The sequence below is a fragment of the Gadus chalcogrammus genome, chromosome 9, assembly GCF_026213295.1.
Source record: "Gadus chalcogrammus isolate NIFS_2021 chromosome 9, NIFS_Gcha_1.0, whole genome shotgun sequence".
Lineage (NCBI taxonomy): Eukaryota > Metazoa > Chordata > Actinopteri > Gadiformes > Gadidae > Gadus > Gadus chalcogrammus.
Window position 1 is genome coordinate 11200242 of NC_079420.1, and position 25271 is coordinate 11225512.

Consider the following 25271-nt stretch of genomic DNA (forward strand, 5'->3'; position numbering starts at 1 on the left):
GGAGGGGGCATCAGAATAGCAGTAGCTATAAATATCTCCTCACTAGTGACTCATTCAGGAGGGGGGTCGAGACAACAGCGACCAGCCCAGCAGGACTTCATTGGCTGAAGGAAACTCTCAGCAGAAGAGGATCTGTTTGGGTTCGGCCTCAGGTCACCAACAGTCCCCTGCTGTCTGCTTCCCCACTGGGTCAAGGGGTTTGAGGGTTGCCAGATAAACCCATATAGGCAATCGCAAATAACCACTTTCTAGGGTTGGAGAGTAAGGTTATGGGTGAGGGGTTGGATGGTTGAGTAATGGGGTTTGAGGATAAGGTATATGGGTGACAGGGTTAGGGTACGGGGTTAGATGGTTTAGGAATGGGGTTAAAAGGTAAGGTTATGGGTGAGGGGTTAGGGTATGGGATTAGATGGTTTGGGAATAGGTTTTGGGGGGTTAGGTTATTGGTGAGGGGTTAGTGGGCAGCTTCCACTTGTATGGGGCAGCACGGGGAATGATGCGCTGTGTTTGTGTACCCGTACCCAAATAGATCCCTGGGCAAAAAGCAGACAACGTCGCCACCGTGCGGCTGCTATGGAGAACTGTCTATAAGAAAAACACAACAGTCTATTGAACCGCAACAAGTGGATATTTAGAAGTTACAGGCAGCTAATGTTGTATTAGAATGGATACGGCCCTGGGCCCAGATTAGAAATGCTTGGTCAAACTAAATGTATTTGTCATATTTTGTATTATCATGATTATATTTTCCTATCTTCTGGAATATTTGTTGTGGCGCTACAACCACACTGTTATCATTAAATAGTAATAACCTCTGACCTGCGATCATTAAATAGTGTTCACCTCTGACCTGTGATCATTAAATAGTGTTCACCTCCAGACCCGTGGGGGGCAGCCCTGAGCCTGACGGCCTCCTGGTTAGCCTTCAGATTTATAGTAAAAGAAGAAGATGATGACGAGGAGACGTCAACACAAACCACGTGGTCCGTCCTGCCAGGCTGTGTAATGTCAGTGTAGTACTTTGTACTCGTAAAGTACATATTGTACTGTATTCATGGTATCGAAATACATTTGACCAATCCCGCGGTTCCTTCCTGCGGTTACTGTGACCCTAAAACTGTGAGTATAAACATAGTCAACACCGCTGGTATGTTATTTAGTATATTATAAAAGCACTATACCGATAGTATAGAGTAGCTATAGTATACATGTAGTAATATACAGTATGCCTAGTACATATAGTGTGAATGTAGTAAGGATAGCATGCAGAGAACGTCTCGTTCATTGGTTCTAAATAATACTAGTAGAGTCTAAAACATAAGTCCTGCATATGGTTGTCAGAATACTCATGGATTACAGAGCTTAATTCACATTATAGCTCACAGACCAGGGGCTACAGAGGACTGAATCCAGTTTACATCTGGTCTCAGAACAGGAGCTGCAGAGGACTGAACCCAGTTTACATCTGGTCACAGACCAGGAGCTAGAGAGGACTGAATACAGTTTACATCTGGTCTCGAACCAGGAGCTACAGAGGATTTTTTTTTACAATTATTCTTTACTTTAATGAATGAAACTACGGATCTGCAGGCTGTGACTGGATGATTAACCCTTACATCTTCATGCTGTAAATGAATGAATAACCCGTTCATCTCCGGGCTGTGACTGAATTGATAACCCTTTAATCTCCAGGCTGTAATCTAAGTAATAACCCTTTCATCTCCAGGCTGGGAGTGAAGGAATAATCTTTTCATCTCCAGGCTTTAATTTAAGGAATTACCCTTTCATTTCCAGGCTGTGATGGGCCGCTCGTCTAAAGACAAGCGGGACATTTACTACCGTCTGGCCAAGGAGGAGGGCTGGAGAGCTAGGAGCGCCTTCAAACTTCTGCAGCTCGACCAGGAGTTTAACCTCTTTACTGGTAACTAGAACTACTACTAATAATGACTGGAACAGGAGTTTAACCTCTTTACTGGTAACTAGAACAACTACTTACTACTGGACCAGGAGTTTAACCTCTTTACTGATAACTAGAACTACTACTAACTACTGCTGCTGGACAAGGAGTTTAACCTCTTTCCTGGTAACCTGCTAATTACAGTGGTACTACTTGTTAGTAGTACTCCTACTAGTTACTGTGTGGAGAATCTATGTTATTACTACACTACTAGTTAGTACTAGTTACTGTGTGGGTCTGTTATCACTATACTATTAGTTATTACCAGTAGTACTAGTTACTGTGTGGATCTTTGTTATAACTATACTACCAGTTAGTATTAGTAGTACTACTTACTGTGTGGATCTGTGTTATTACTATACTACTTACAAGTTAGTACTAGTAGTACTAGTTAGTTACTGTGCTCTCCAGGTGTTCGGAGGGCGGTGGATCTGTGTGCCGCTCCAGGGAGCTGGAGTCAAGTTCTCAGCCGTAAACTCAGGTCTGTCTCAGCCTTTGACCTCTGCTCTAACCTTTAACCTCTGGTCAAGCCTCAAGTTGAACCTCACCCACTGAGACCCCCATGCTCTTACCCTTAACCAGAGCAAGCGAGGACAAGAAAGGGGAGACGAGGAATGAGGAGGTGAAGGAGGAGAGGAATGAGGAGGTGAAGAAGGAGGAGGAGAGGAAGGAGGAGGTGAAGATCGTGGCGGTGGACCTCCAGGCCATGGCCCCCCTCCCAGGGGTCACCCAGATCCAGGGGGACATCACCAAGGTGAGGAGGGCTCGGTCCCCGGCCGTCTGGTACCTGCCCTCCCGTCCCTGACGCCGTTCCCCCTGCTGTCCCTGACCCTGTCCCTCCTCCCGTCCCTGACCCCGTCTCCTCCCGTCCCTGACCCCGTCTCTGTTCCCGTCCCTGACCCCGTGTCCCCTCCCGTCCCTGACCCCGTCCCTCCTCCCGTCCCTGACCCCGTCCCTCCTCCCGTCCCTGACCCCGTCCCTCCTCCCGTCCCTGACCCCGTCTCCTCCCGTCCCTGACCCCGTCTCCTCCCGTCCCTGACCCCGTCTCCTCCCGTCCCTGACCCCTTCCCCCCTGCTGTCCCTGACCCCGTCTCCTCCCGTCCCTGACCCCGTCTCCCCTCCCGTCCCTGACCCCGTCTCCGTTCCCGTCCCTGACCCCGTCCCTGACCCCGTCTCCGTTCCCGTCCCTGACCCCGTCCCTGACCCCGTCTCCCCTCCCGTCCCTGACCCCGTCCCTCCTCCCTTCCCTGACCCCGTGTCCCCTCCCGTCCCTGACCCCGTCTCCCCTCCCGTCCCTGACCCCGTCTCCCCTCCCGTCCCTGACCCCGTCTCCCCTGCTCGTCTCCAGGTGTCCACCGCTCAGGAGATCGTCCGCCACTTCTCCGGCCAGCCCGCTGACCTGGTGGTGTGTGACGGCGCCCCTGACGGTAGGACACGCCCCTTCCTGCTCACATCACAGGGGACACAGGCGTCATGGGGGCGGAGCCAATTAAGAACCAATCTGTGCCTGTGGGAGTTCCTGCATGAGGCTCATTTGGTTCCAGCTCCATATCACATGACATGTATGATGGGCAAACTGTTGTCTCTGCGGTATCACATGACAAGTATGATGACTGTAGTCTCTGCTGTATCATATGACGTGTATGATGGGCAGACTGTTGTCGGCTGTATCACATGACGTGTAGATTATCACACAACAGGGCTCAGAAGCAGCATTATTGTATATTTTTTACACAGTTCTTCTCAATGCTGTGGAACGCTCCGTTCACTTGCATGGGCCTTCACTACTTCCGGCGTTGAATTATTTTTTGGTAATTCGCCGTTGCTAAGCATATAATGACTGCTGTCAACGAAAGTGGATTTTGCCGTCTTTCGTATCACTCCGCAAGTACAGTAGTCCGGTACCTTATCAACTGCAGCGTACTCGGTTGCTAAGCGAAGTCAACGTCTTTGGCGGATCAACAGTACGAATGCTGGTAACAAATAAATTAAAAAAGGCAAAGCGTTTGATGTTATGAACGTCGCAGGTCATTATCGAAAAAAAGCCCCTTCAGGTAGAAGCAGGACACATCCGTCTCGGCTTATTTCCCGATAATGACCGGCGTTCTATACATTATATCTTACATATTTCGCTGAACAGCAACAAGAAGGCTCGTGTCGCATTTTATATTCTACATTCTATATGATACATTCTACGTGTTGTATATACTTACATTTACATTTAGGGCATTTAGTAGACGCTTTTATCCAAAGCGACTTACAATAAGTACATTTGTCATAAGAAGTGCATCAATATATCGCTGTCGGTACAGAAAGGATGTTCATAGAACCAAGTACCACAATCGCTAGGCTAATCAATTCCCCGTATTACAGACATGATAGCAGCTGCTGCAGTTGCTACGCAGTTAAGTGCTACGATACAATACAATACAATACAATACTATTAAGTGCTACAATACAATACAATACAATACAATACAATACACTACAATACAGTGTACAATGGTGGTCAGAAGAGGAAAGGTGGCTATGCAGAGTCGAGGTGAACTCAGAACAGGTGAGTCTTGAGTCCTTTTCAGAAGATAGTGAGCGACTGCGGTCCTGAGAGCGGCGGGGAGCTCGTTCCACCACTGAGGGTGCCCATCATACATATACTCTATATGTGGCATGTGTCACATTGTATATAGTACATACCCATGGTATATGTTGTGTGGTTTATGTGACCTATAATTGTCCCTAAGAAACCACTGTCTCTGTTGCCATAGTGACCGGTCTCCATGACGTGGACGAGTACATCCAGGCCCAGCTACTGCTCGCGGTGAGGAGATGCTCTGTGGTAGATTGATCATAATGGAGATACTCTGTGTTAGATTGATCATACTGGAGATTCTCTGTGGTAGATTGATCATAATGGAGATACTCTGTGTTAGATTGATCATACTGGAGATACTCTGTGTTAGATTGATCATACTGGAGATTCTCTGTGGTAGATTGATCATAATGGAGATACTCTGTGGTAGATTGATCATACTTGTTCTGTTTCTCCACAGGCTCTGAACATCACCACTCATGTTCTGAAACCTGGAGGTACCTTCGTAGCCAAGGTAACACTGAGGTTGTGGTTACCATGGTAACCCTCGGCCTAGAGTTCAGGGAAACCTGAAGGCACCCTCGATGGATGGTTGTGTTGACGTGTCGTGTCACGTGTTTTGTTGACATGTTGTGTTAACGTGTTGTGAGCTGCAGATCTTCCGGGGGAAGGACGTCACCCTGCTGTACTCCCAGCTGCGAGTCTTCTTCAGCCAGGTGACCTGCGCCAAGCCGCGCAGCAGCCGCAACTCCAGCATCGGTGAGTTAGACCTGACCTACTGGGCCTAGGTCAGACCCCTTAGACCTGGACTACTGAGCCCCCCTTAGACCTGGACTACTAAACCTAGGTCAGACCCTTCAGGCCCTAAAAATAAGCCATGCTGAAGAACACGCCAATTTATATCTAAATATGTTGAAGAGCATCACGTTCATGTGAACCAATCACTAACTACCTGAGGCAGAAGGGGCTTACTGACCTCTGGGAGGGCTCTGGGTCTTCAATGGGTGAGGCTGTGTGATTGGGCCTTAACAGCCATGTGTGTTGTTCCCTCCCCCACCCCCCAGAGGCCTTCGTAGTGTGTCTGAACTACTCCCCCCCCGAGGGCTACGTCCCCAACATGTCCAACCCTCTCCTGGACCACTCATACGGTAATCTAACTCCTGTTACCGGCACTCTACTGCCTGTTGTCCATACAACCTACTTCCGGTTACCGGTACTCTACTGCCTGTCGTCCAGACTCTTCTTCCTGTTGTCCAGACTCTCTATTTCCTGTTTTCCAGACTATTCTTCCTGTTGTCCAGACTCTCTACTTCCGGTTTTCCAGACTCTCCTTCCTGTTGTCCAGTCTATCTTCCTGTTCTCTAGAATGACTTCCTGTTGTGCTTCCTGTCCTCCAGACGTAGATTTTAACCAGCTGGAGGGACCCAACCGGATCATCGTCCCGTTCCTGGCCTGCGGGGACCTGAGCGCCTACGATTCGGACCAGACCTACCCCCTCCAGGTACGCCCCCATATTGACCCCAGCATCACCCTCCCATCACCTCCCATCAACACCCCAGCAGGCCTCCCATTGGTCAGAACCTTGTTGTGTCTGGTGCCGTGTGATCACATGACATGTGTTATCCCACCCACACAGCTGGACGCCAGCCAGGAGTACCGGTACACTCCCCCGACCCAGCCCCCCATCGAGCCGCCCTATCAGCAGGCCTGTTTGTTGCGCAGGAACAACCTCCTTGCTAAAGAAGACTCCCTCCCATTGGCTCAGGAAGACTCCCTCCCATTGGCTCATGAAGAGTCCCTCCCATTGGACAAAACCCTATTATCCATGCACCTATGTAGTCCAGCTGACCCCCTGTGACCTGGGGGGGCAGGCTTTGGGCTGTAGGGTGTCTAGGAGGGTTCCTACAGCTCATTCTTGTCTCTTTCCGGAAGGTTCTCCTGGAGAAATGGAGGAATTACATCACCAAATGTGTTTATATCCTCAGTTTTATTGTTGTTCTATTTTAAATATGTACCCTAAAGGTTTCAATGGATCAACTAACCAGCTACAGAGGGTTAGCTCCGGTGCTACACAGGTTAGCTCCGGCGCTACCAGCTACACAGGTTAGCTCCCATGCTAGCTCCCATGCTAAACTCTGAAGCTGGTCAGCTCACCAGTTACACAGGTTAGCTCCGGCGCTACACCATGTGTAGAAGGGTCAACAACTAAAGCGGGTCATCAGCTGATCCCGCCTGCACGGTCGTCAATATAATAAAATATGATTTTTTAAATAAATGCTCAAATGTGTTTTTTTTTTTTGTAATTAACGAAAACATATCAGTACCTTTCATTCACAAAAGCATTTATATTTTTTGAAACAAGCATGTAGAGTAAATAGAACAGACAGGCAGGTAGGCCTGGAACAGCCACACAAACTTGATTTTAAGAAAGGATATAATTAAGAAATACTGCATACCCTAAACTTAATTTTCTTGTACCAATGGCATTTCTTTTTAAATAGATTAGATATTTATTGATGTGAAAATTTAATTTAATTTTGACAAACCCTGCCAGGAACATTTGATGGTGATTCTGATATAAATCGGAACATTTAAAATGTAGCTTCCAGACGCCCAGGCCAGGCCCCCAGGAGCAGTGCATACTTCCTCAATCCCCCAGTGCTCACCTGCCGAGCCTGGTTTTTTGGACAACGTTTTATTTTTTTTGTCACTCAACGTCGTTAAACTACGGAAGATGATTGATTAGGGCCACACATAAGAAAAAAAAATTGTTATGACTTGACTTTAAAGTCAGAATTCTAGACACTTGCATTAGTAACCACACGCAGAGTAGATTAGCCAGTAGCCCTAGCGTACTTGGTAAGATGTCTTCTGCAGGGTCGCCACGTTTCCACTGCAGAGTGCGGTACGGTTCGGTTCGCCTCAGTCCGGTAGGGAGGAGGTGGTATAGCCCAGCTCAGTTCCGAGGTCGCGTTTCCACTGCCGACAGTACCCTTTATGGTTGGCCGGATGGATCGTAGGGCCCCCCCCCGTGGGGGCCCTACGATTCACGAACGACTCCTCTTTGCGAACTGAATCACGCGAACTGGGTCACGGAAACGAATCATTACATCCACCACTACGGTGGACATTAAGAAAACACAATCAGTCGAACAATCAATGAAAAGTTACAGATGTATGTGAATGGTTTTGTGATTCCATCAATCACTTTTTTTACCACAGTCATATCTATCTCATCACAATCATTCGATTTTTTACCCATACAATTCAAAACAATATCAACAATTTCCCTTTCGTCCACTGCTGTGAGAAAAATAGAGAACTCATTTCTACCTATTCATTTTTCCATATTTTGCTCAGATGTTCCATGATTAGGATTTTTTCTGCTAGGTCCGAACCAAAAATTGTTAAAGCAGTTGGCCACAACATCCATATTGTACTCATCCTTGTCATCAACCAAAAAATACTTAGGATAATTTCTGAGTCCAGAACCATTTTTTTTTGTCCAGAACCAACCGTTTTTTTCCAATGAATTCCTATAGTAGTCTTTTTTATTAGTTCGTTTATTAGTTTTATTGTTGTAGTTTTTTTAGTTATTCGTTTTACAGGCATTTTGTAGACCCTTCGTGATCCATGGACATTCAGAGTATTTAATTTTTCTTGAAAATTTTGCTATGGGACAGTTTTTATTGTTTAATGTTTTGAATATCCTGAGAAATTATTCATATGCACTGTTAATGTCTATTTTCTCATACATTTCATTCCAGTTCTGTGCCTGCAATTAATTTTTAAAAGCAATCATCGATTCTTCAGATCTAACTCGTCTGTATTCTTTATTTTTGACTGGCTTATCATTAGTTAATACTATTAATATCATTATACCATGAATAAATATCATCAATACCATGAAAAAATACCATTAATAACATGATTGTAATTAGTTAACACCAATAATACCATGAATTAATACCAATAATACCATGAATAATATGATGAATATTTTTAGCTTATATCATTAATATCATAGGTTAACACCATGAAGATCATATTTAATACCATTTATACCAAGCATACAATAAATGAATGGCATGAATATCATTAGTAAATACGATTAATACCATAGATCAATATCATTAATAACATGAATATCATTCATTATACCATGAACAGAGAGGGATCAGAGTATTCGTAACACACTTAATTAATTAATAAAATCCTTATGTTACAATTCAAAGTGACGGTGATGCGTCCTGCTTGAGGAATTCAAAAGATGCCGACTCTGGGAATGTGTGTGGTTCACCAAACCATCGTCACAACCCTTCAATTAAAGGTTTATGATACTGCCAGGTTTGTGTTGAGAAATAGCCTCTAAACACAGAGCACTTCTCTAGAGTGGAACCAAAGCACCGACACACAGACCCAGAGAGGAAAACCGGGTGACTGTGGGGGCGTTCCTGTTTGGAAACCACGGAAACCGTGGGCCTTCCTGTTTGGGACGAGCCATGGGACTTTCTGTTTGGGAACAGTGGGACTTCCTGTTTGGGAACCGTGGTTCCTGTTTGGGATCCATCAGCGTTCCGGTTTGAGAACCATCAGTGTTCCTGTTTGGGAACCATGGAAACCGTGGGCCTTCCTTTTTGGGAACCATGGGACTTCATGTTTGGGAACAGTGGGACTTCCTGTTTGGGAACCGTGGGGTCAGCGTCCGCGTTTGGGAACGTTCTAGGGGAAGGGGAAACCCTCCATTCAACTTAAATGATCCAAACTCAGAGAGAACCTGACCTAGTGAGTTTGAGGACTGAGTCCGACCCCGGGCCGGTCCCATGACCACCTGACCCCCCCGTGGCCCATATCGTGGCTCATAGACCGTGTAGGCGGGGCTTATCTGTTCTGCTTCACCATTGGTGAACGCCCGTGTCTCTCTGCAGGCCTGATGTTCAGGCCTCTGAGCCAACTGAGACCGGCCCACGGATTACCAGGCCTGATGCCAATGCAGGGGTGTGTGTGTGTGTGTGTGTGTGTGTGTGTGTGTGTGTGTGTGTGTGTGTGTGTGTGTGTGTGTGTGTGTGTGTGCGTGTGCGTGCATTTCAGAACACAGACAATTTCACATTTCAAGGGCCAACATTTCTGACCAAATCCCTTTGACACAAATTATACTTAATGGAATACTAGATCCCGTCCGTCTCTCTCTCTCTGTCTGTCTCTCCCCCTTTATATCTGCATGTGTCTCTCTGTCTGTCTTCCTGTCTCTCTGCCTGCCACAGACACATGCCTCTGTTTCTGAGGTCCCAGAGTGACGCATAAAGTGGGCGGGACTTCAGGATTATCGGGGATTTAAGCCACTGCGCCATCTAGAGGATTGTCTGGGATTTAAATCCATGCGCCATCTAGAGGATTATCGGGGGCCGGTGCGCCAGTCTTTATTGGAGTGGGGCCTAATATTGTTGTAACACGACAAACAATCCATAACATTCCTTTATTTATTTTTAACTTTTATAAACTTTACCATTATGAACCGACACATTTAATAAAAGCATTATTAATGAACATGAACTGTTTAAAGTTGAATAATATCTCCTTTTATTAAATTCAAATTGATTGCCAATTAGGGTACCAAAGTATTTAAAAGGTTCTGAGAAAGAATCACCAGGGATATACAATAAAACATACTAAGCAGATACCCAGGGTGAAATATTTAATTTTAAATCCCAAACTTCCTGGTCCTGGTGGTGTCGTGATGACGTCACTCCGCCGCGGCCGCGTGATGACGTCACTGCGTTGTTGTTGGGGTCCGAGACGCTCCGCGGTCGACTAGGGAAGCCCAAATAATAGTGAATCATAGCGTTCATATTTCACCTATATGGACTAAAACCCACCTGGATGCTGATCAAATCCGCGGTGTTGGCGGATCCCCTCGTCGCGGCGGTCCTGGAGCCTGGCTGCACCCTGCAGACAGAGATATAACATATATACACCGGGCAGAGGGGGGTATTAGGTCTGGTCGGATGTGGATCTACTACCCAAGGCCGCTGTTTTTAGAAAGCCTGTAACTCCTGAACACCACCGGGTAATTACGATATATATTGTTACTGTGACGCCCGGATTCCTTGGTGTTGTGCGGCAGACTTTAAACCCCTGTATGGACCCGGTGTCGGCGGTCTGTTGGGCCGACAGGAACGCTGGGTCTCTGTGTTGTCCTGCTGGTCGCCATGTTACCCTCACAGGCTAGCGGTAGCCTAGCCTGTTAGCTGTGGACAGTGTCCTGCTGTAATACTTCCCCAAGCTAACGTTAGCCTAGCCCGTTAGCTCTGGGACGGTGTCCTGCTGTTGCACTTCCCCTAGCCAACGTTAGCCTAGTCTGTTAGCGTTGGACATTGCCCTGCTGTAATACTTCCCCAAGCTAACCTTAGCCTAGCCGGTGGACAGGTTTTCCTGGTCTTACCCTCTGACGTTAGCCAAGCACAGCCTGGTAGCCGTTTGAGCGAGCGTCCTTGTGTTCACTTCCCATAACGTTAGCCTAGCCTGCTAGCCAGCGGAAAGAGTGTTCCCTAAGCTAGGACAGCGTTGGACAGTGTCCTGTTGTGGTTCCTGTTCCTCCGCTTACGAATTAAGGGCTAGTAGAGCTATTTGTGGTAGAGTTAGTGGTTGGTAGAAGGCGTGAGTAGGAAAGTTACTAGATAGTAGAGTTAACATATAGTAGAGTTAACATATAGTAGAGTTAACAGGTAGTAGAGTTAACAGGTAGTAGAGTGAGGGGTTAGTTTGGTGAGTAGAGGCAGAAGGTTGTAGAGGGGGTTGATTGGAGGGTTAGTGGGTAGAATAGTTGGTTAGTATAGATGGGGGGTAGTATGGTTTGTACAATGTTTCCCTAGGATGTTTTTCAAGCTGAGCTGTGTGTGTGATACTGATGTGCATGGTGCTGATGTGCACGCTGATGTGTGTGTGTGTGTGTGTGTGTGTGTGTGTGTGTGTGTGTGTGTGTGTGTGTGTGTGTGTGTGTGTGTGTGCACAATGCTGATGCTGATGTTCACGGTGTTGATGTGAGAGGTTTTAGATCATTGATTGCAGTAGGGCCCTGTGCATTCAAACATCTCATGGTATAGCAAATGCCAAATACAGTATGATCAATTAGTTATGATCAATTCATCATACAGTATAAGTATTATTTTTTCTTCTATAGCAGAACCATATTTATCTCGAAGTATTGTCACATATTTGTAACTGAAGCTCAGTAATGTGTCCAGTGTATGGCCGGCGTATTGCATAGGTGGTCTGAACAGGACAGATAGTCAAATTAGTTCATTGTCTTGCGGTAGAGAGGAGGGGCGTTAAAGTGTGTGGTTCATGTGGTCCTCGTGGTCCTCCTAGGTGCCGCCATGAGGAAGAAGGGTCCCCACCCGCGCGTGGTTCTTCCCAAGAGGGACTCCTCGCCCATCAAGCCGTCGGCCAACCGCGAGACCCTGACGTACGCCCAGGCTCAGCGCATCGTTGAGCTGGAGGTTGACGGCCGCCCGCACCGCCTCAGCATCTTCGACAAGCTGGAGGTGGTGGGCGACGACACGGCCACCGCCCAGGAGATCATGGAGTGCAACAGCAACAAGGAGAACCACGAGAAGCCCCCGCAGGTCCTGGTGCGCTCGGCCCGCCTGAAGAACAGCCAGCAGAGGAAGAGCGGGGCTGCGGCGGCGCCGGGCCCCGGGGGGCCCCCCAGCAGCGCCCTCCTGGAGCCCCGCTTCCGCACGGTGGAGTACAACCTGCCGGTGGTCCCGCGGCGGCCCGCCGCCTTCTACCAGTACACGGAGCAGACGGAGGAGGAGCTGGACGAGGAGGTGGAGTACGACATGGACGAGGAGGACTACGCCTGGCTTGAGCTCCTCAACGAGAGGCGGAGGAGTGAGGGCGTCAGCCAGGTCTCCTACAACCTCTTCGAGTTCCTCATGGACCGGTTGGAGAAGGAGTCCCTGGGCGAGCAGCGCTCCCCAGTGGACGAGGACGCCGTGTGCTGCATCTGCATGGACGGGGACGCCGCCGACAGCAACGTCATCCTGTTCTGCGACGCGTGCGACATCGCCGTGCACCAGGAGTGCTACGGCGTGCCCTACGTGCCCGAGGGCCAGTGGCTCTGCCGCCACTGCCTGCAGCGGCCGGCGCGGCCCGCCGAGTGCCTCTTCTGCCCCAACCGGGGCGGCGCCCTCAAGAAGACGGACGACGACCGCTGGGGCCACGTGGCGTGCGCGCTGTGGGTGCCCGAGGTGGGCTTCTCGGACACGGTGTTCATCGAGCCCATTGACGGCGTGGGGAACATCCCGCCGGCCCGCTGGAAGCTGACCTGCTCGCTGTGCAAGGAGAAGGGCGCCGGCGCCTGCATCCAGTGCCACCGCGCCAACTGCTACACGGCCTTCCATGTGAGCTGCGCCCAGCGGGCCGGCCTCTACATGAAGATGGAGCCCGTCAGGGAACCCAGCGAGGCGGGGGCTGCCGCCTTCTCCGTCAAGAAGACGGCCTACTGCTGTGCTCACACGCCGGAGGGCTGCGACCGGCGGCCGCTGCACGTCTACGACCAGCCCGGGGACCGCAAGCCCGGCAAGCAGAGGAGCAAAACCAAGATCAAGAGAGAGGAGCCCGACCCGGAGGCACCGGCCATCAGCGGGCCCAGCATCACCCTGTCTAGGTAGGTACTAGGTCCACTTCACCCTGTCTAGGTAGGTACTAGGTCCACTTCACCCTGTGTAGGTAGGTACTAGGCCCACATCACTATGTCTAGGTAGGTACTAGGCCCACATCACTGTCTAGGTAGGTACTAGGCCCACTCACTATGTCTAGGTAGGTACTAGGCCCACTCACTATGTCTAGGTAGGTACTAGGCCCACATCACTATGTCTAGGTAGGTACTAGGTCCACTTCACCCTAGGTAGGTTCTAGGTCCACATCACCCTTTCTGGGTCGGTACTAGGCCCACATCACCCTGTCTAGGTAGGTACTAGGTCCACTTCACCCTGTCTAGGTAGGTACTAGGCCCACATCACTATGTCTAGGTAGGTACTAGGCCCACATCACTATGTCTAGGTAGGTACTAGGCCCACTCACTATGTCTAGGTAGGTTCTAGGTCCACATCACCCTTTCTGGGTCGGTACTAGGCCCACATCACCCTGTACAGTAGGGCTGCTCGATTATGGAAATAATCACGTTATTTTAGTCAATATGGAAATCACAATAATTAAAAATTATTTTTGAGTTTGAAAACATGATGTATTTATTCGGCATGTCTCCCAAAAACCTGTTGTAACAGAACTTTGAAATGTCGCCTTAAAAGAATGCACAAAATCGTCAAAAAGAAAATGTTCAAATCTAAAATAATGTGCAGATATGTATCCGGCTGTTCTGGATACATATCTGTTCTGGATACAAGAAAACCAAAAAAAAAAGCTATTTTATTAGTTATGTGATCATTTGACGCTAAAAAAATAATCAAGATCGAATTTTGATTAATCGCCCAGCCCTACTGTCTAGGTAGGTCCAGCAGCACCCCGTCTTTGTAGGTCCAGGTAGGTCCATTTAGGCCTGTAGTTCCATGTAGTCCTGTAGGTCCAGATTGGCCCAGCATTACCCGATACAGGCAGCCCGTAGGTCCATGTGCAAGCCAAGAAAATACATAAATAATCTGTTTCCTAACTGTCGTTTTTAACATCCTCCTGCGTCTCTCAGCTTCGAGAGCATCGTGAACCAGGTGGCGGTCCAGAAAAAGAGGTCCTTCGTGGAGAGAGTTCTGAGCTATTGGGTCCTGAAGAGACAGTCCAGGAACAATGTCCCCCTGATCCGCCGCCTGCAAGCCAACTCCCAGCCCCCAAAGAACCACCAACCGGTCAGTCCTAAGACCGACCCAATGGTCAGTCCTCCTAAGACCCACCCAACGGTCAGTCCTAACCCCCAGACCCCCAAGAACCCTCAACCGGTCAGTCCTAAGACCCACCCAACGGTCAGTACTGAGACCCATCAACCGGTCAGTCCTACCCCCCAGCCCCCCAGGACCCACCTACCGGTCAGTCCTAAGACCAGCCCAACGGTCAGTCCTCCTAACACCCAGCCCCCCAGTACAATGAGTCCGTCAGTCAGTCCTAACCCAGGTCCAGGGGTCAGGAAGGGGGCGCGTGGTAACCCGGTGTGTTTGTGACTGCAGGAGTTCCGCCTGGAGCGCAGCCAGGAGCTGAAGGAGCAGCTGACGGAGTGGCACCGCCTGAGGCACGACCTGGAGAGGGCCCGCCTGCTGCTGGAGCTCATCCGCAAGAGGGAGAAGCTCAAGAGGGAGGAGGTGGGTCGGGAGGGAGGGGTTAGCCTGGTCTACAGGAGAACCTGGTCTACAGGAGAACCTGGTCTACAGGTAGAACCTGGTCAACAGGGGAGGGGTTAGCCTGGGCTACAGGTAGAACCTGGTCTACAGGGGAGGGGTTAGCCTGGGCTACAGGTAGAACCTGGTCTACAGGGGAGGGGATAGCCTGGTCTACAGGGGAACCTGGTCTACAGGGGAGGGGATAGCCTGGGCTACAGGAGAACCTGGTCTACAGGTAGAACCTGGTCTACAGGGGAGGGGTTAGCCTGGGCTACAGGTAGAACCTGGTCTACAGGGGAGGGGCTAGCCTGGGCTACAGGTAGAACCTGGTCTACAGGGGAGGGGCTAGCCTGGGCTACAGTTAGAACCTGGTCATGTGGTCTACAGTTAGAACCTGGTCCTAAGGCCTAACCTTGTCCTGAGGTGCACTCCTGGTGTGATGACGTTACTGTCGGCGATGTCCCTGTCCATGCAGATGCAGCACACGGTGTCAAACCTGTTCTACCGTGGTCTTGAGGTCTAACGTGGTCCTGAGGTCTAACCTATCTCTGTGCTCTTCAGGTGAAGCTGCAGCAGTCTCTCATGGAGGTCCAGCTGACTCCCCTCAACATCCTGATGAGAGCCGTCCTCGCCCAGCTGCAGGACAAGGACACCTACAACATCTTCGCCCAGCCAGTCAGCCTCAAAGAGGTCATTATAATATATATAAAATATATTATGTCCCCTTTTAGTCCCTGACTTCCTGTCTAACTCCTTCTGTGTCTCATGACATCCTGTCTAACTCCTCCTCCGTCCCCTGACTTCCTGTCTAACTCCTCCTGACTTCCTGTCTAACTCCTCCTGACTTCCTGTCTAACTCCTCCTGACTTCCTGTCTAATTCCTCCTGACTTCCAGTCTAACTCCTCCTAACTTCCTGTCTAACTCCTCCTGACTTCCTGTCTAACTCGTCCTGTCTGCTCAGGTCCCAGACTACCTGGACCACATCAGTCAGCCCATGGACTTCTCTACGGTGCGGAAGCGGATCGAGGCCCACCACTACAGCAGCCTGGAGGCTCTGGAGGAGGACTTCAACCTCATCATCTCCAACTGCATGACCTACAACAATCCAGAGTCCTTCTTCTACAAGGCGGCGCAGCGCATGCAGGACCACGGCGGGGCCATCCTCCGCAAGGCCCGGCGCCAGGCCCACAAGGTCGGCTACCAAGTCCCCGGGGGCACCCACCTCCCCTCCGCCCCCCCACCGGCGGAGCCAGCCCCCTTCAGCTGGGAGCACGGTGAGAGAGCACCTAGCAGCTAGCCCCATAGAGATAGGTTAGGATGTGTTGTGTCTCTGCACTGGACTGGACTTAAGTTTCAGTGGACCTTATCCTGAGCCCTGCCTGGTCTGTTATGTTGTGTTAATATAATGTTATGTTAATGCCAGTCTGTTATGTTAATGTTATGATCTGATATGTCAATGTAATGTTATGCTCTGTTCTAGTGGACCGTGTGCTGAGCCCGGCCTACCGCCTGCAGACCCCGCTGCAGCAGCAGCTGGACGAGCTGCTGGAGCAGCTGGACGCCTGCGTGTCCATGAAGCAGAGCCCCTCGCGCAGCAAGCGGCTCAAGCTGCTGAAGAAGAGCATCGTGGAGGTCCGGGCCCAGCTCAACCGGCCCCTCCACACTCGGACCCCCGCCCCGGGCCCCTTGGAGCCCACGGAGACGCCCCCTGCTGAGGCTCAGGGCTCCCCAGCCCGCACACACAACCATGGTCAGTCACACGCACGTCACACGCACACACAGTCAGTCACCCGTCGGTCACACGGTCGTTCCTCCCAGGGCCGTAGCGCTGTCTCCTGACCCGGGACCTGCTGCCTGGCGCTTGTGTCCAGAGTGACTCTGTGTCTGACTCTAGAGGTGCTCTGTATCTGACTCTAGAGGTGCTCTGTGTCTGACTCTAGAGGTGCATTGTGTCTGACTCTCTAGAGGTGCTCTGTGTCTCTAGAGGTGCTCTGTGTCTCTAGAGGTGCTCTGTGTCTCTAGAGGTGCTCTGTGTCTCTAGAGGTGCTCTGTGTCTGTCTCTAGAGGTGCTCTGTGTCTGTCTCTAGAGGTGCTCTGTATCTCTAGAGGTGCTCTGTGTCTCTAGAGGTGCTCTGTGTCTCTAGAGGTGCTCTGTGTCTGTCTCTAGAGGTGCTCTGTGTCTGTCTCTAGAGGTGCTCTGTGTCTCTAGAGGTGCTCTGTGTCTCTAGAGGTGCTCTGTGTCTCTAGAGGTGCTCTGTGTCTCTAGAGGTGCTCTGTGTCTCTAGAGGTGCTCTGTGTCTCTAGAGGTGCTCTGTGTCTGACTCTAGAGGTGCTCTGTGTCTGACTCTAGAGGTGCTCTGTGTCTGACTCTCTAGAGGTGCTCTGTGTCTGTCTCTAGAGGTGCTCTGTGTTTCTAGAGGTGCTCTGTGTCTCTAGAGGTGCTCTGTGTCTCTAGAGGTGCTCTGTGTCTCTAGAGGTGCTCTGTGTCTCTAGAGGTGCTCTGTGTCTCTAGAGGGGCTCTGTGTCTGACTGTCTGTCCGTCTCCCTGAACAGAGGAGCGCTCTATACCGCCGCCCCCTGCCCAGCCACTGTGCTCCCTAGCAGAAGAACCCCCCGGATCGCCCCACCCGTCCAGCCCCGACGCCTCCGCCCCGCCGCTCGTCACAGACGCCACTACCTCAGAACCACAGGGACCGCCCGCCGCCGCCCCCACGCCCACAGCCGCCGCCTCCCCGCCTCCGACCGGGCCAACCGGACCCCCGACCGGGCCCTGCAGACCCCCCGCTGGTCGGCGCGGCAGCCTTCTCTTCCGTAAGTCCAAGAGCGTCAGCCCGCTGAAAGCTCCCCCGCCGGGCGGCGTCTCCCCGGGCTGCGTCCCACCGGGCTGCGTCCCGCCGGGCTCCCCGCCCCTGGGGACCAAGAGCTTCCTGTCGGTGGTGATCCCCCGCCTTGAGACCCTCCTGCTGCCCAGGAAGAGGGCCCGCAGCGCCAGCACGGACCGGGGCCGCGATGGGGACTGCCCCCGAAAACGCCTCGACACAGGTACGGGGGGGGGGAGAGAAGGGTAGAGAGGTAGAGGGAGAGGGGAGAGGGAGGGGTACTATGGGGTCAGAACAGTCTCGTTAATAATGAATGCACAGAGAAGGGTTCACAAATGTATTTTGTGATTTATGTATAAATTACTCTCTTCTCACAGATACATTTCAATGCACACACAAATGGATATCGGTATGTATAAATGTAAGATAAATCCATAGACAAAAATAAGTTTCACAAACACATTTCTGATCCACACACAAATGTGCCTTGTTTTAAATAAAAATAATATAAATCCATAAATATATGAATGAAAAAGATATTTGCAATTTTCATCAAAATGTGTTTGGATGTTGTTATATTTATATACAAACTCTTAAACTTGAATTTACAAGACGCTTTTCATTTGTGAACTTGTTTGCATTTGTGTGTGAACTGGTCTGTATTTACATGTGAATTTTTGAGACTCTCCTGACGTGGCTGGATTCACAAATGTATTTTTTTCAACAAGGAACTCTCTGTAGCCAATCAGATTCCTCCCTCGTTTTCAGCCAATCACATGACTGCAGTGACTGGGTTTTTACATTGTCGGTGCCGTGCCGTTTACTACTTTAACGACAATCCCAAAACCCAGTCGAAACTAGATGGAAAAAGTGTGTAGCTAAACGTGACGCAGCTTTTACTTCTTCGCCACCTAGAGATTGTTATGTACGATCGTTCAAAAAACCCATGTTAGTTCCCATAGACATTTGACAGAGGGAGGCTCGGAGGCTGGACTCAGAGGTCGGAACTGCACTCATGTGATTGGCTGAAAACGAGGGAGGCAACTGATTGGCTACAGAGAGTTCCTTTTTGAAAAAAATGCCTTTGTGAATCTAGCGACGTCAGGAGAGTCTCAAAAATCCACATATAAATACAGTCCAGTTCACACAAATATGCAAACAAGTTCACAAATGAAAACCGTCTCGTTAATTCAAATTTAACAGTTTGTATATAAATGTAACAACATCCAAATACATTTTTGATGAAAATTGCAAATATTTTTTAAATTAATATATGTATGGATGTATATTACATTTATTTAAAACCAGGCACATTTGTGTAAGGATCAGAAATGTGTTTGTGAAACCTATTTTTGTTTATGGATTTATTTTACATTTATACATACCGATATCCATTTGTGTGTGCATTGAAATGATTTGTGAGAAGAGAGTAATTTATACTAAATCACAAAATACATTTGTGAACCCTTCTCTGTGCATTCATTATTAATGAGACTGTTCTGACCCCATCGGGTACAGGGGGAGGGGAGAGGGAGGGGTACAGGGAGAGAGAGAGAGAGGGGGGAGGGGAGAGGGAGGGGTACAGGGAGAGAGAGAGAGGGGGGGGAGGGGTACAGGGAGAGGGTAAACTTCCTGTTTCCTGGTCTTGTGGTAAACTCCTTCCTGTTCGGTAGTAACCTCCTTCCTGTTTCTTCCCGGTTGGGATCAGGATTGGCCAACGGCTTCGTGGTGGAGGAGGAGGAGGAGGGAGAGGATGAAGGGTCAGGGTCCAGCCGCCTTCTGGAGCCTCGGAGGCGCTGTGCCTCAGAGTCCAGCATCTCCTCCAGCGGCAGTCTTCTCTGCAGCACCAGGTACCCACAATGCACCAGGAGGAACCCGAGCGAGCGGACACAAAGCCAACGGTGTGTGACTGAGTGTCTGTCTTGCAGCACAGTGACTGTACAGAAGAGTTTGAAAGGGCGCTCCCTGGTGGCACGGCGGTGCACTGCAGACGTTAAGACCTCACGCCTCAACTGCAGGGAGCACACGCAGCTCCCCAGAGACGTACACCTGGCCACAGGTGAGGGGCCGGGGACAGCCAATAGGAAAAGAGCTGGAGACAGCCAATAGGACGAGAGGCTGGGGACAGCCAATCAGACCAAAATGTCGGGGACAGCCAATAGAACGAGGGGCCGGGGTCCGCCAATAGGACGAGGGGCCGGGGTCCGCCAATAGGACGAGGGGCCGGGGTCCGCCAATAGGACGAGGGGCCGGGGACAGCCAATAGGACGAGGGGCCGGGGACCGCCAATGGGACGAGGGGCCGGGGACAGCCAATGGCAGGGGACCTGGGGGTTTGTGTATCAGCACTGTGGGGCCACAGAGTACAGTAATTCCACGACAACAGTACAGGATTAATTGTCTAGTCATCATAGTACAGCACTTTACTACAGTATGGGAACACTAGGGTACAGTATTCTATTGTAGGGTACTGAGGTATAGTAGGGAACTTTACAACAGTATGTGTACATTAGGGTACAGTACTACACTAGGGTATTGTTGTATAGTAGGTTATAGTAGGGTACTGTAGTATAGTAGGGACTTTACTACAGTATGTGTACAGTAGGGTACAGTACTGCCGCTTTTCCACCGCACATGTAGCTCGACTCGACACGACACGACTCGACACGACTCGACATGGTAGCAGCGCGGGTGCTTTTCCACCGCAAATAGTACCTCCGGGACGTGGGCGGGGTCGTCTGCGCGAAAGGGCCGTGACGTATTTTTGTACGCGACGCAAACAACACCTACGTAACCCACACATGGACAGAACCCACATTACAACAATGGAGAACATCGATGCGATGGTATTCGTGTTCGTATTATTAGCTGGCATGTTGAAGAAGTGGAATATGTTGGCTGCGGCGTTACTATGGCTGTTCTATCGTTACCAGCATGGTTGCCATGTCGCTCTCGTGACTTCGTCACACTCTCTGGCCAATCAGTGGCCGGCCGTCTGCCGACGTCACCTTTTAGCATCGGCTCAGCCGCTTGGAACCTAGAGCGAGGCGGTACTAGAAAAAGCAGCCACTTGAGGTACTAGATCGCGGTGGAAACGCAAAAAAGGCGAGCTGAGTCGAGTCGAGTCGAGTCGTGTCGAGCTGGTACCATGCAGTGGAAAAGCGGCATACTACAGTAGGGTATTGTAGTATAGTAGGGTACTGAGGTATAGTAGGGAATTGTATGTGCTCAGTAGGGTATTGTAGTACAGTAGGGTATTGTAGGATACTGTACGACAGTAGGGTATTGTAGTACAGTAGGGAGTCGTAGGGTACTGAAGTACAGTAAGGTACATTACTGTGTTTGGCTGTTGCCAGGAGACGTACTTAGCCCCTCCCCCCTGTGCCCTCAGACCACGGTGCCCCAAATGGCGACGGGGGCGTGGCCTCTCAGCGGGGGGCGGGCGGCCCCCCCGGCCGGGCGGTGACCCGGAGAGCTGACGCCATACCGCTCCGCAGAGAAGCTCTACCTCGCTCCCTCCTCAGACAGCAGGCCCAGCTGGTGAGCTCCTCCATCTCTTCCTCCTACTTCTACTCCAGGGTGTCCGCGGAGGTCTTAAAAGTCTTAAAAAGTCTTAAATTCATTTTTCTAAATTTAAGGCCTTAAAAAGTCTTAAATTCGTCAAAAATGTCATATGCTGGTCTTAAATTTATAACTCGGGAGGTCTTAAATTTGTCGGGGCAGGGCTATTTAATTTTTTATTTTTCTCGCGGGACTTTTCGGGAAGGAGATGTAGATACGCTACTTTCTTGCTAGCTGCATATATAAACGGATGTCTGCGCACTTGCTAGCTAGTCTGCAACAATGGGTTGCAAAAATGTTCAACGTCAGTTGGCTGGAAGACGTCCGTTTCCGAGGTTGGCTAGCGTCCGTTGCCAACCCAGAACAGGCCAGATGCATTCCGTGCAAAAGTAGCCTACATTCAAGCTCGGCACCATGGAGATTAAGGCTGTCGTCAGCCATATGCAGAGCCAAAAACATAAAACCTCTGCCAGGAGCCACACACAGACCCCAGCCATTTCTATGTTTTGCATCTCTGCCCCGGCGCCACCGCCGCAGACGGTCCGCGCTGCTAGCACTGACCTGAGGGTAGCATTTGGTGCGACACCAACACTGAAAGCGGAGGTGTTGTGGATTCTAAACACAGTGGTCAAGCACCAGTCCTACAACTCGAATGAGGGGATAGGAGTTCTCTTCGGTTTGATGTTCCCTGACTCTCAAATCGCGAGCACCTTTACTGCTGGAAGGGACAAAGCGGCGTATATAACTCGCTTCGGACCAGCGCCTTTCATCCGAAATGAGCTAATCTGCAGCGTCAACAAGGCTGATTTTGTTTTGACGTTTGAGACGTTGAACCACGCCACTAAAAGCAAGCAACTTGACGTGCACGTCCGATATTGGGTCGGAGATCAAGTGCATTCCCGGTACTTGGGCTCGCAATTCATGGGGCCCCACATATATGGGGGTAAAAGGGATGATGATACATAATATTTTTTAGACAATATGCAGAATCTTTTCACGGACGAATTAACACGGTTGGCTATTTTTGCCAGCACGCCACCCTAGCCATATTATGGGCAACCGTGTTCCCCTTGGCTGTGATTTGAACTTTGAATTCCTCGTAGGAGTTCATAATAATACATTGCTCGCCTTGGATGAAATACACCGCTCTTGCGTGATTTATTTTGCATAAGGGTGAGTCAAATGACGAGAGAAACGCCCCTTCTATGTGAATGCGCATTGAACCTAAAGCGGAAAACCTGGTTCAACTAATTTAATCTAAAGTGAGCGTCATGGTACCATTTAACTGTGATTGAGAGTTGCGGCTCTGTCGAGCCAGGTTTTCCCAAGAAAGCCTGGGTATGTTCAACGAGTTTCGTGGTATACCCCCCAGGTCTTACTGAAGGCATTTATTTAATGGTAGTCCCGGGGGCCCAGACGCTGTCCCCCCCCCCCCCCCCCCTCTCAACAACTCACAACTTGGGTGAACCATAAATACCCAAATTAAAAATTTAGGCGCACCAGTGCACCCAAGGAAAAAGTTAGTCTGGAGCCCTGGAGTATCACTTCATGTTCAATAAACAGACAGAAAGTAAACTTGAATGAGTCTCATTGAGTGACACACATGCTATGCTTGGGTTGTAATACAGCGGGATCCCCCCCACCATCGCGGGTTTAAGGTCTTAAATTTCATTCAAGGTGGTATTAAAAAGGTCTTAAAAAGTCTTAAATTTGACTTGCTGAAACCTGCAGATACCCTGTACTCATCCATCTCCTCCTCTTCAATCTACTCCTCCTCTACTTGTAATCCTCCCCATCTCCTACCACTTCCTCCTCCTCCTCCTCCTCCTCCTCCTCCCGTCTAGCCTCAGCTCCCCATGTGTATAAGCAGGTGACTGAGTGAATCACAGAGGGGATTACTTTCATCGTCATGTGGTGTTGGCCGGTCCCGGCTGACACATTGGTGACTCACTCTGATTGGCTCACGTGCCTTGTGATGTCATCACTATGGGTTGTTCTGACCTTTGACCGCTCTCTGCTTCCAGGCAATGGCTTCCTAGAACCAAGATGGCTGCCTGCGGGGTCAGCAAGATGGTGGGCGGCGTGGATCGTGACCTCTGACCTCGGACTCACAGCACCCTGAAATACTTATACCTCTGACCTACTGTACCCTAAAGTACTCTGACCTACTGTACCCTGACCTCTGACCTACTGTACCCTAATGTACCCTGACCTGTGACCTACTGTACCCTAAAGTACAGTGACCTCTTACCTACTGTACCCTAAAGTACCCTCACCTATGACCTACAGTACCCCAAGGTGCCCTGATCTCTCACTTACTGTACCCTAAAGTACCCTGACCTCTGACCTACTGTACCCTTCAGTCAAGGTTAGGGTTCATCCCCTGAAGCTACTGAGTGACAACATGACCTTTGACCCCACCCAGAAGAGGCCCGACACTAAATTATTTCACATTTGCTGTTGCTACGGTGAGCGTTGATTCGCAGCTGTTGACGGAAGCTGCTGGTGCTATCTGTAGCCGCAGGGCTAGCTAGCTGCTGTTGCTTTCTGTAGCCGCGGGGCTAGCTAGCTGCTGGTGCTATCTGTAGCCGCGGGGCTAGCTAGCTGCTGGTGCTATCTGTAGCCGCGGGGCTAGCTAGCTGCAGGTGCTACATACTGTATCACCACAACAAGTTCTCATTTCTACTCCTTTTCTTACTCTTTGCTTTCTTTGTAAGTTATTGAGTTGTGAAACTTCTCTGGCATTAACCTTTAGTGTGTTTTTGTTTTTTTATTCACTGTTTTTACCGGACTTTTGGGGTTTGTACATATTGATATAAAATCTATATTATAATAATAATGTATACTTAGAGAATCTCTCACAGGAACCAAGAAAGGCTGCCCTGTTCGTGTGTGTGTGTGTGTGTGTGTGTGTGTGTGTGTGTGTGTGTGTGTGTGTGTGTGTGTGTGTGTGTGTGTGTGTGTGTGTGTGTGTGTGTGTGTGTGTGTGTGTGTGTGTGTGTATTTATTGAGAACAGAGTAGTACGCCCCCACCTTGTTTGAACCTTCTTCCCTCGTTTTCTTTTTTATGAGTAGCATTAAATATGTCCATGTGTTTCTCCAGACTGATGATGATTTTATATTAAAACACTGAAGAATTAAAAAAACGGTATTGAATCACTCATCCCGCTGGTCTTGTCATGGTTAATGTGTCATGCACTACACAGACTTCGCAACCTCAAACTGACGTGCATAAAACAAATATTGAGATGTCGGGCGTCTTTATGTGTAGTACAAGTGTACACGGGTGTCTGGATAGGGTTACGGTCAATTTTAAGTTTTCTTTTGTCATCTTAATAGAAGCAAGTTATTAATATTTTTCTATTTAAAACAATAACTCTGATTACGTTATTAATTTAACAATACCTGAAAAGAATATATAATAGCGTTCCGATTTTAGAGCAGGTTAATATCGAGGCAGAAAGAGAAAACTTTTTCTTTGCTCTTGGATGATGTAGCCAACATCATCCAAGTGACGATGATGATGGTAGCCAATGTGATGGTGAAGATGCTACTCAACATGCGGGTGATGGTGGTAGCCAACGTGCCACTACCTACCAAGGACTTTGATTTTGTTCAGACTGTCTGCCAACTGTTACAGTCTCTGCCTTTCTCAAACACACCTGGTGGTGCCTGATCTGCAGAGGGGTGATTATTTTACAAAGTGGGCATCATTAATGCAAATGCAAAACACAAACAACTACGCACCAAAGAGACACATTATGTATCTGAAGCAGAATAAGAAAGCTGTTGAGGCGAGAACAGCCAGGGCTGCTGCTCTGCTATTGGAATGACAAACAGACAAAAAGTCTTATTTCTCCAACAGTTTTGATGCTCCTTAGTTTGCTGAACTTCTAATTGGCAGACTCATGCTCTGTGATCAACATGAACTGACGGTGGATGAATATTGATCTATCAAGTGATAGATCGAGGGTTGAATGGACAGACCGACAGGTTAAGGTAAGAGGGGCTAAAAT

General features: G+C 49.5%; 2 protein-coding genes across 2 annotated transcripts; both read left to right on the forward strand.

The window, feature by feature from the left end:
• Positions 1–893: 893 nt before the first annotated feature.
• ftsj1 (FtsJ RNA 2'-O-methyltransferase 1) lies at positions 894–6842 on the forward strand. Its single transcript, XM_056598367.1, has 11 exons — positions 894–1119; positions 1795–1921; positions 2369–2438; positions 2540–2711; positions 3306–3384; positions 4723–4775; positions 5008–5061; positions 5204–5306; positions 5612–5695; positions 5945–6048; positions 6184–6842. The coding sequence occupies exons 2-11, from the start codon at positions 1801–1803 to the stop codon at positions 6403–6405; spliced, it is 1062 nt and encodes a 353-aa protein (XP_056454342.1). The 5' UTR covers positions 894–1119; positions 1795–1800; the 3' UTR covers positions 6406–6842.
• Positions 6843–10294: 3452 nt separating this feature from the next.
• LOC130389356 (bromodomain-containing protein 1-like) lies at positions 10295–24959 on the forward strand. The gene is made up of 12 exons (XM_056599104.1): positions 10295–10614; positions 11916–13218; positions 14254–14611; positions 14726–14857; positions 15437–15565; positions 15838–16150; positions 16357–16626; positions 17430–17918; positions 19404–19545; positions 19624–19754; positions 21086–21234; positions 23280–24959. The coding sequence occupies exons 2-12, from the start codon at positions 11924–11926 to the stop codon at positions 23292–23294; spliced, it is 3423 nt and encodes a 1140-aa protein (XP_056455079.1). The 5' UTR covers positions 10295–10614; positions 11916–11923; the 3' UTR covers positions 23295–24959.
• The last annotated feature ends 312 nt before the right edge of the window (positions 24960–25271 follow it).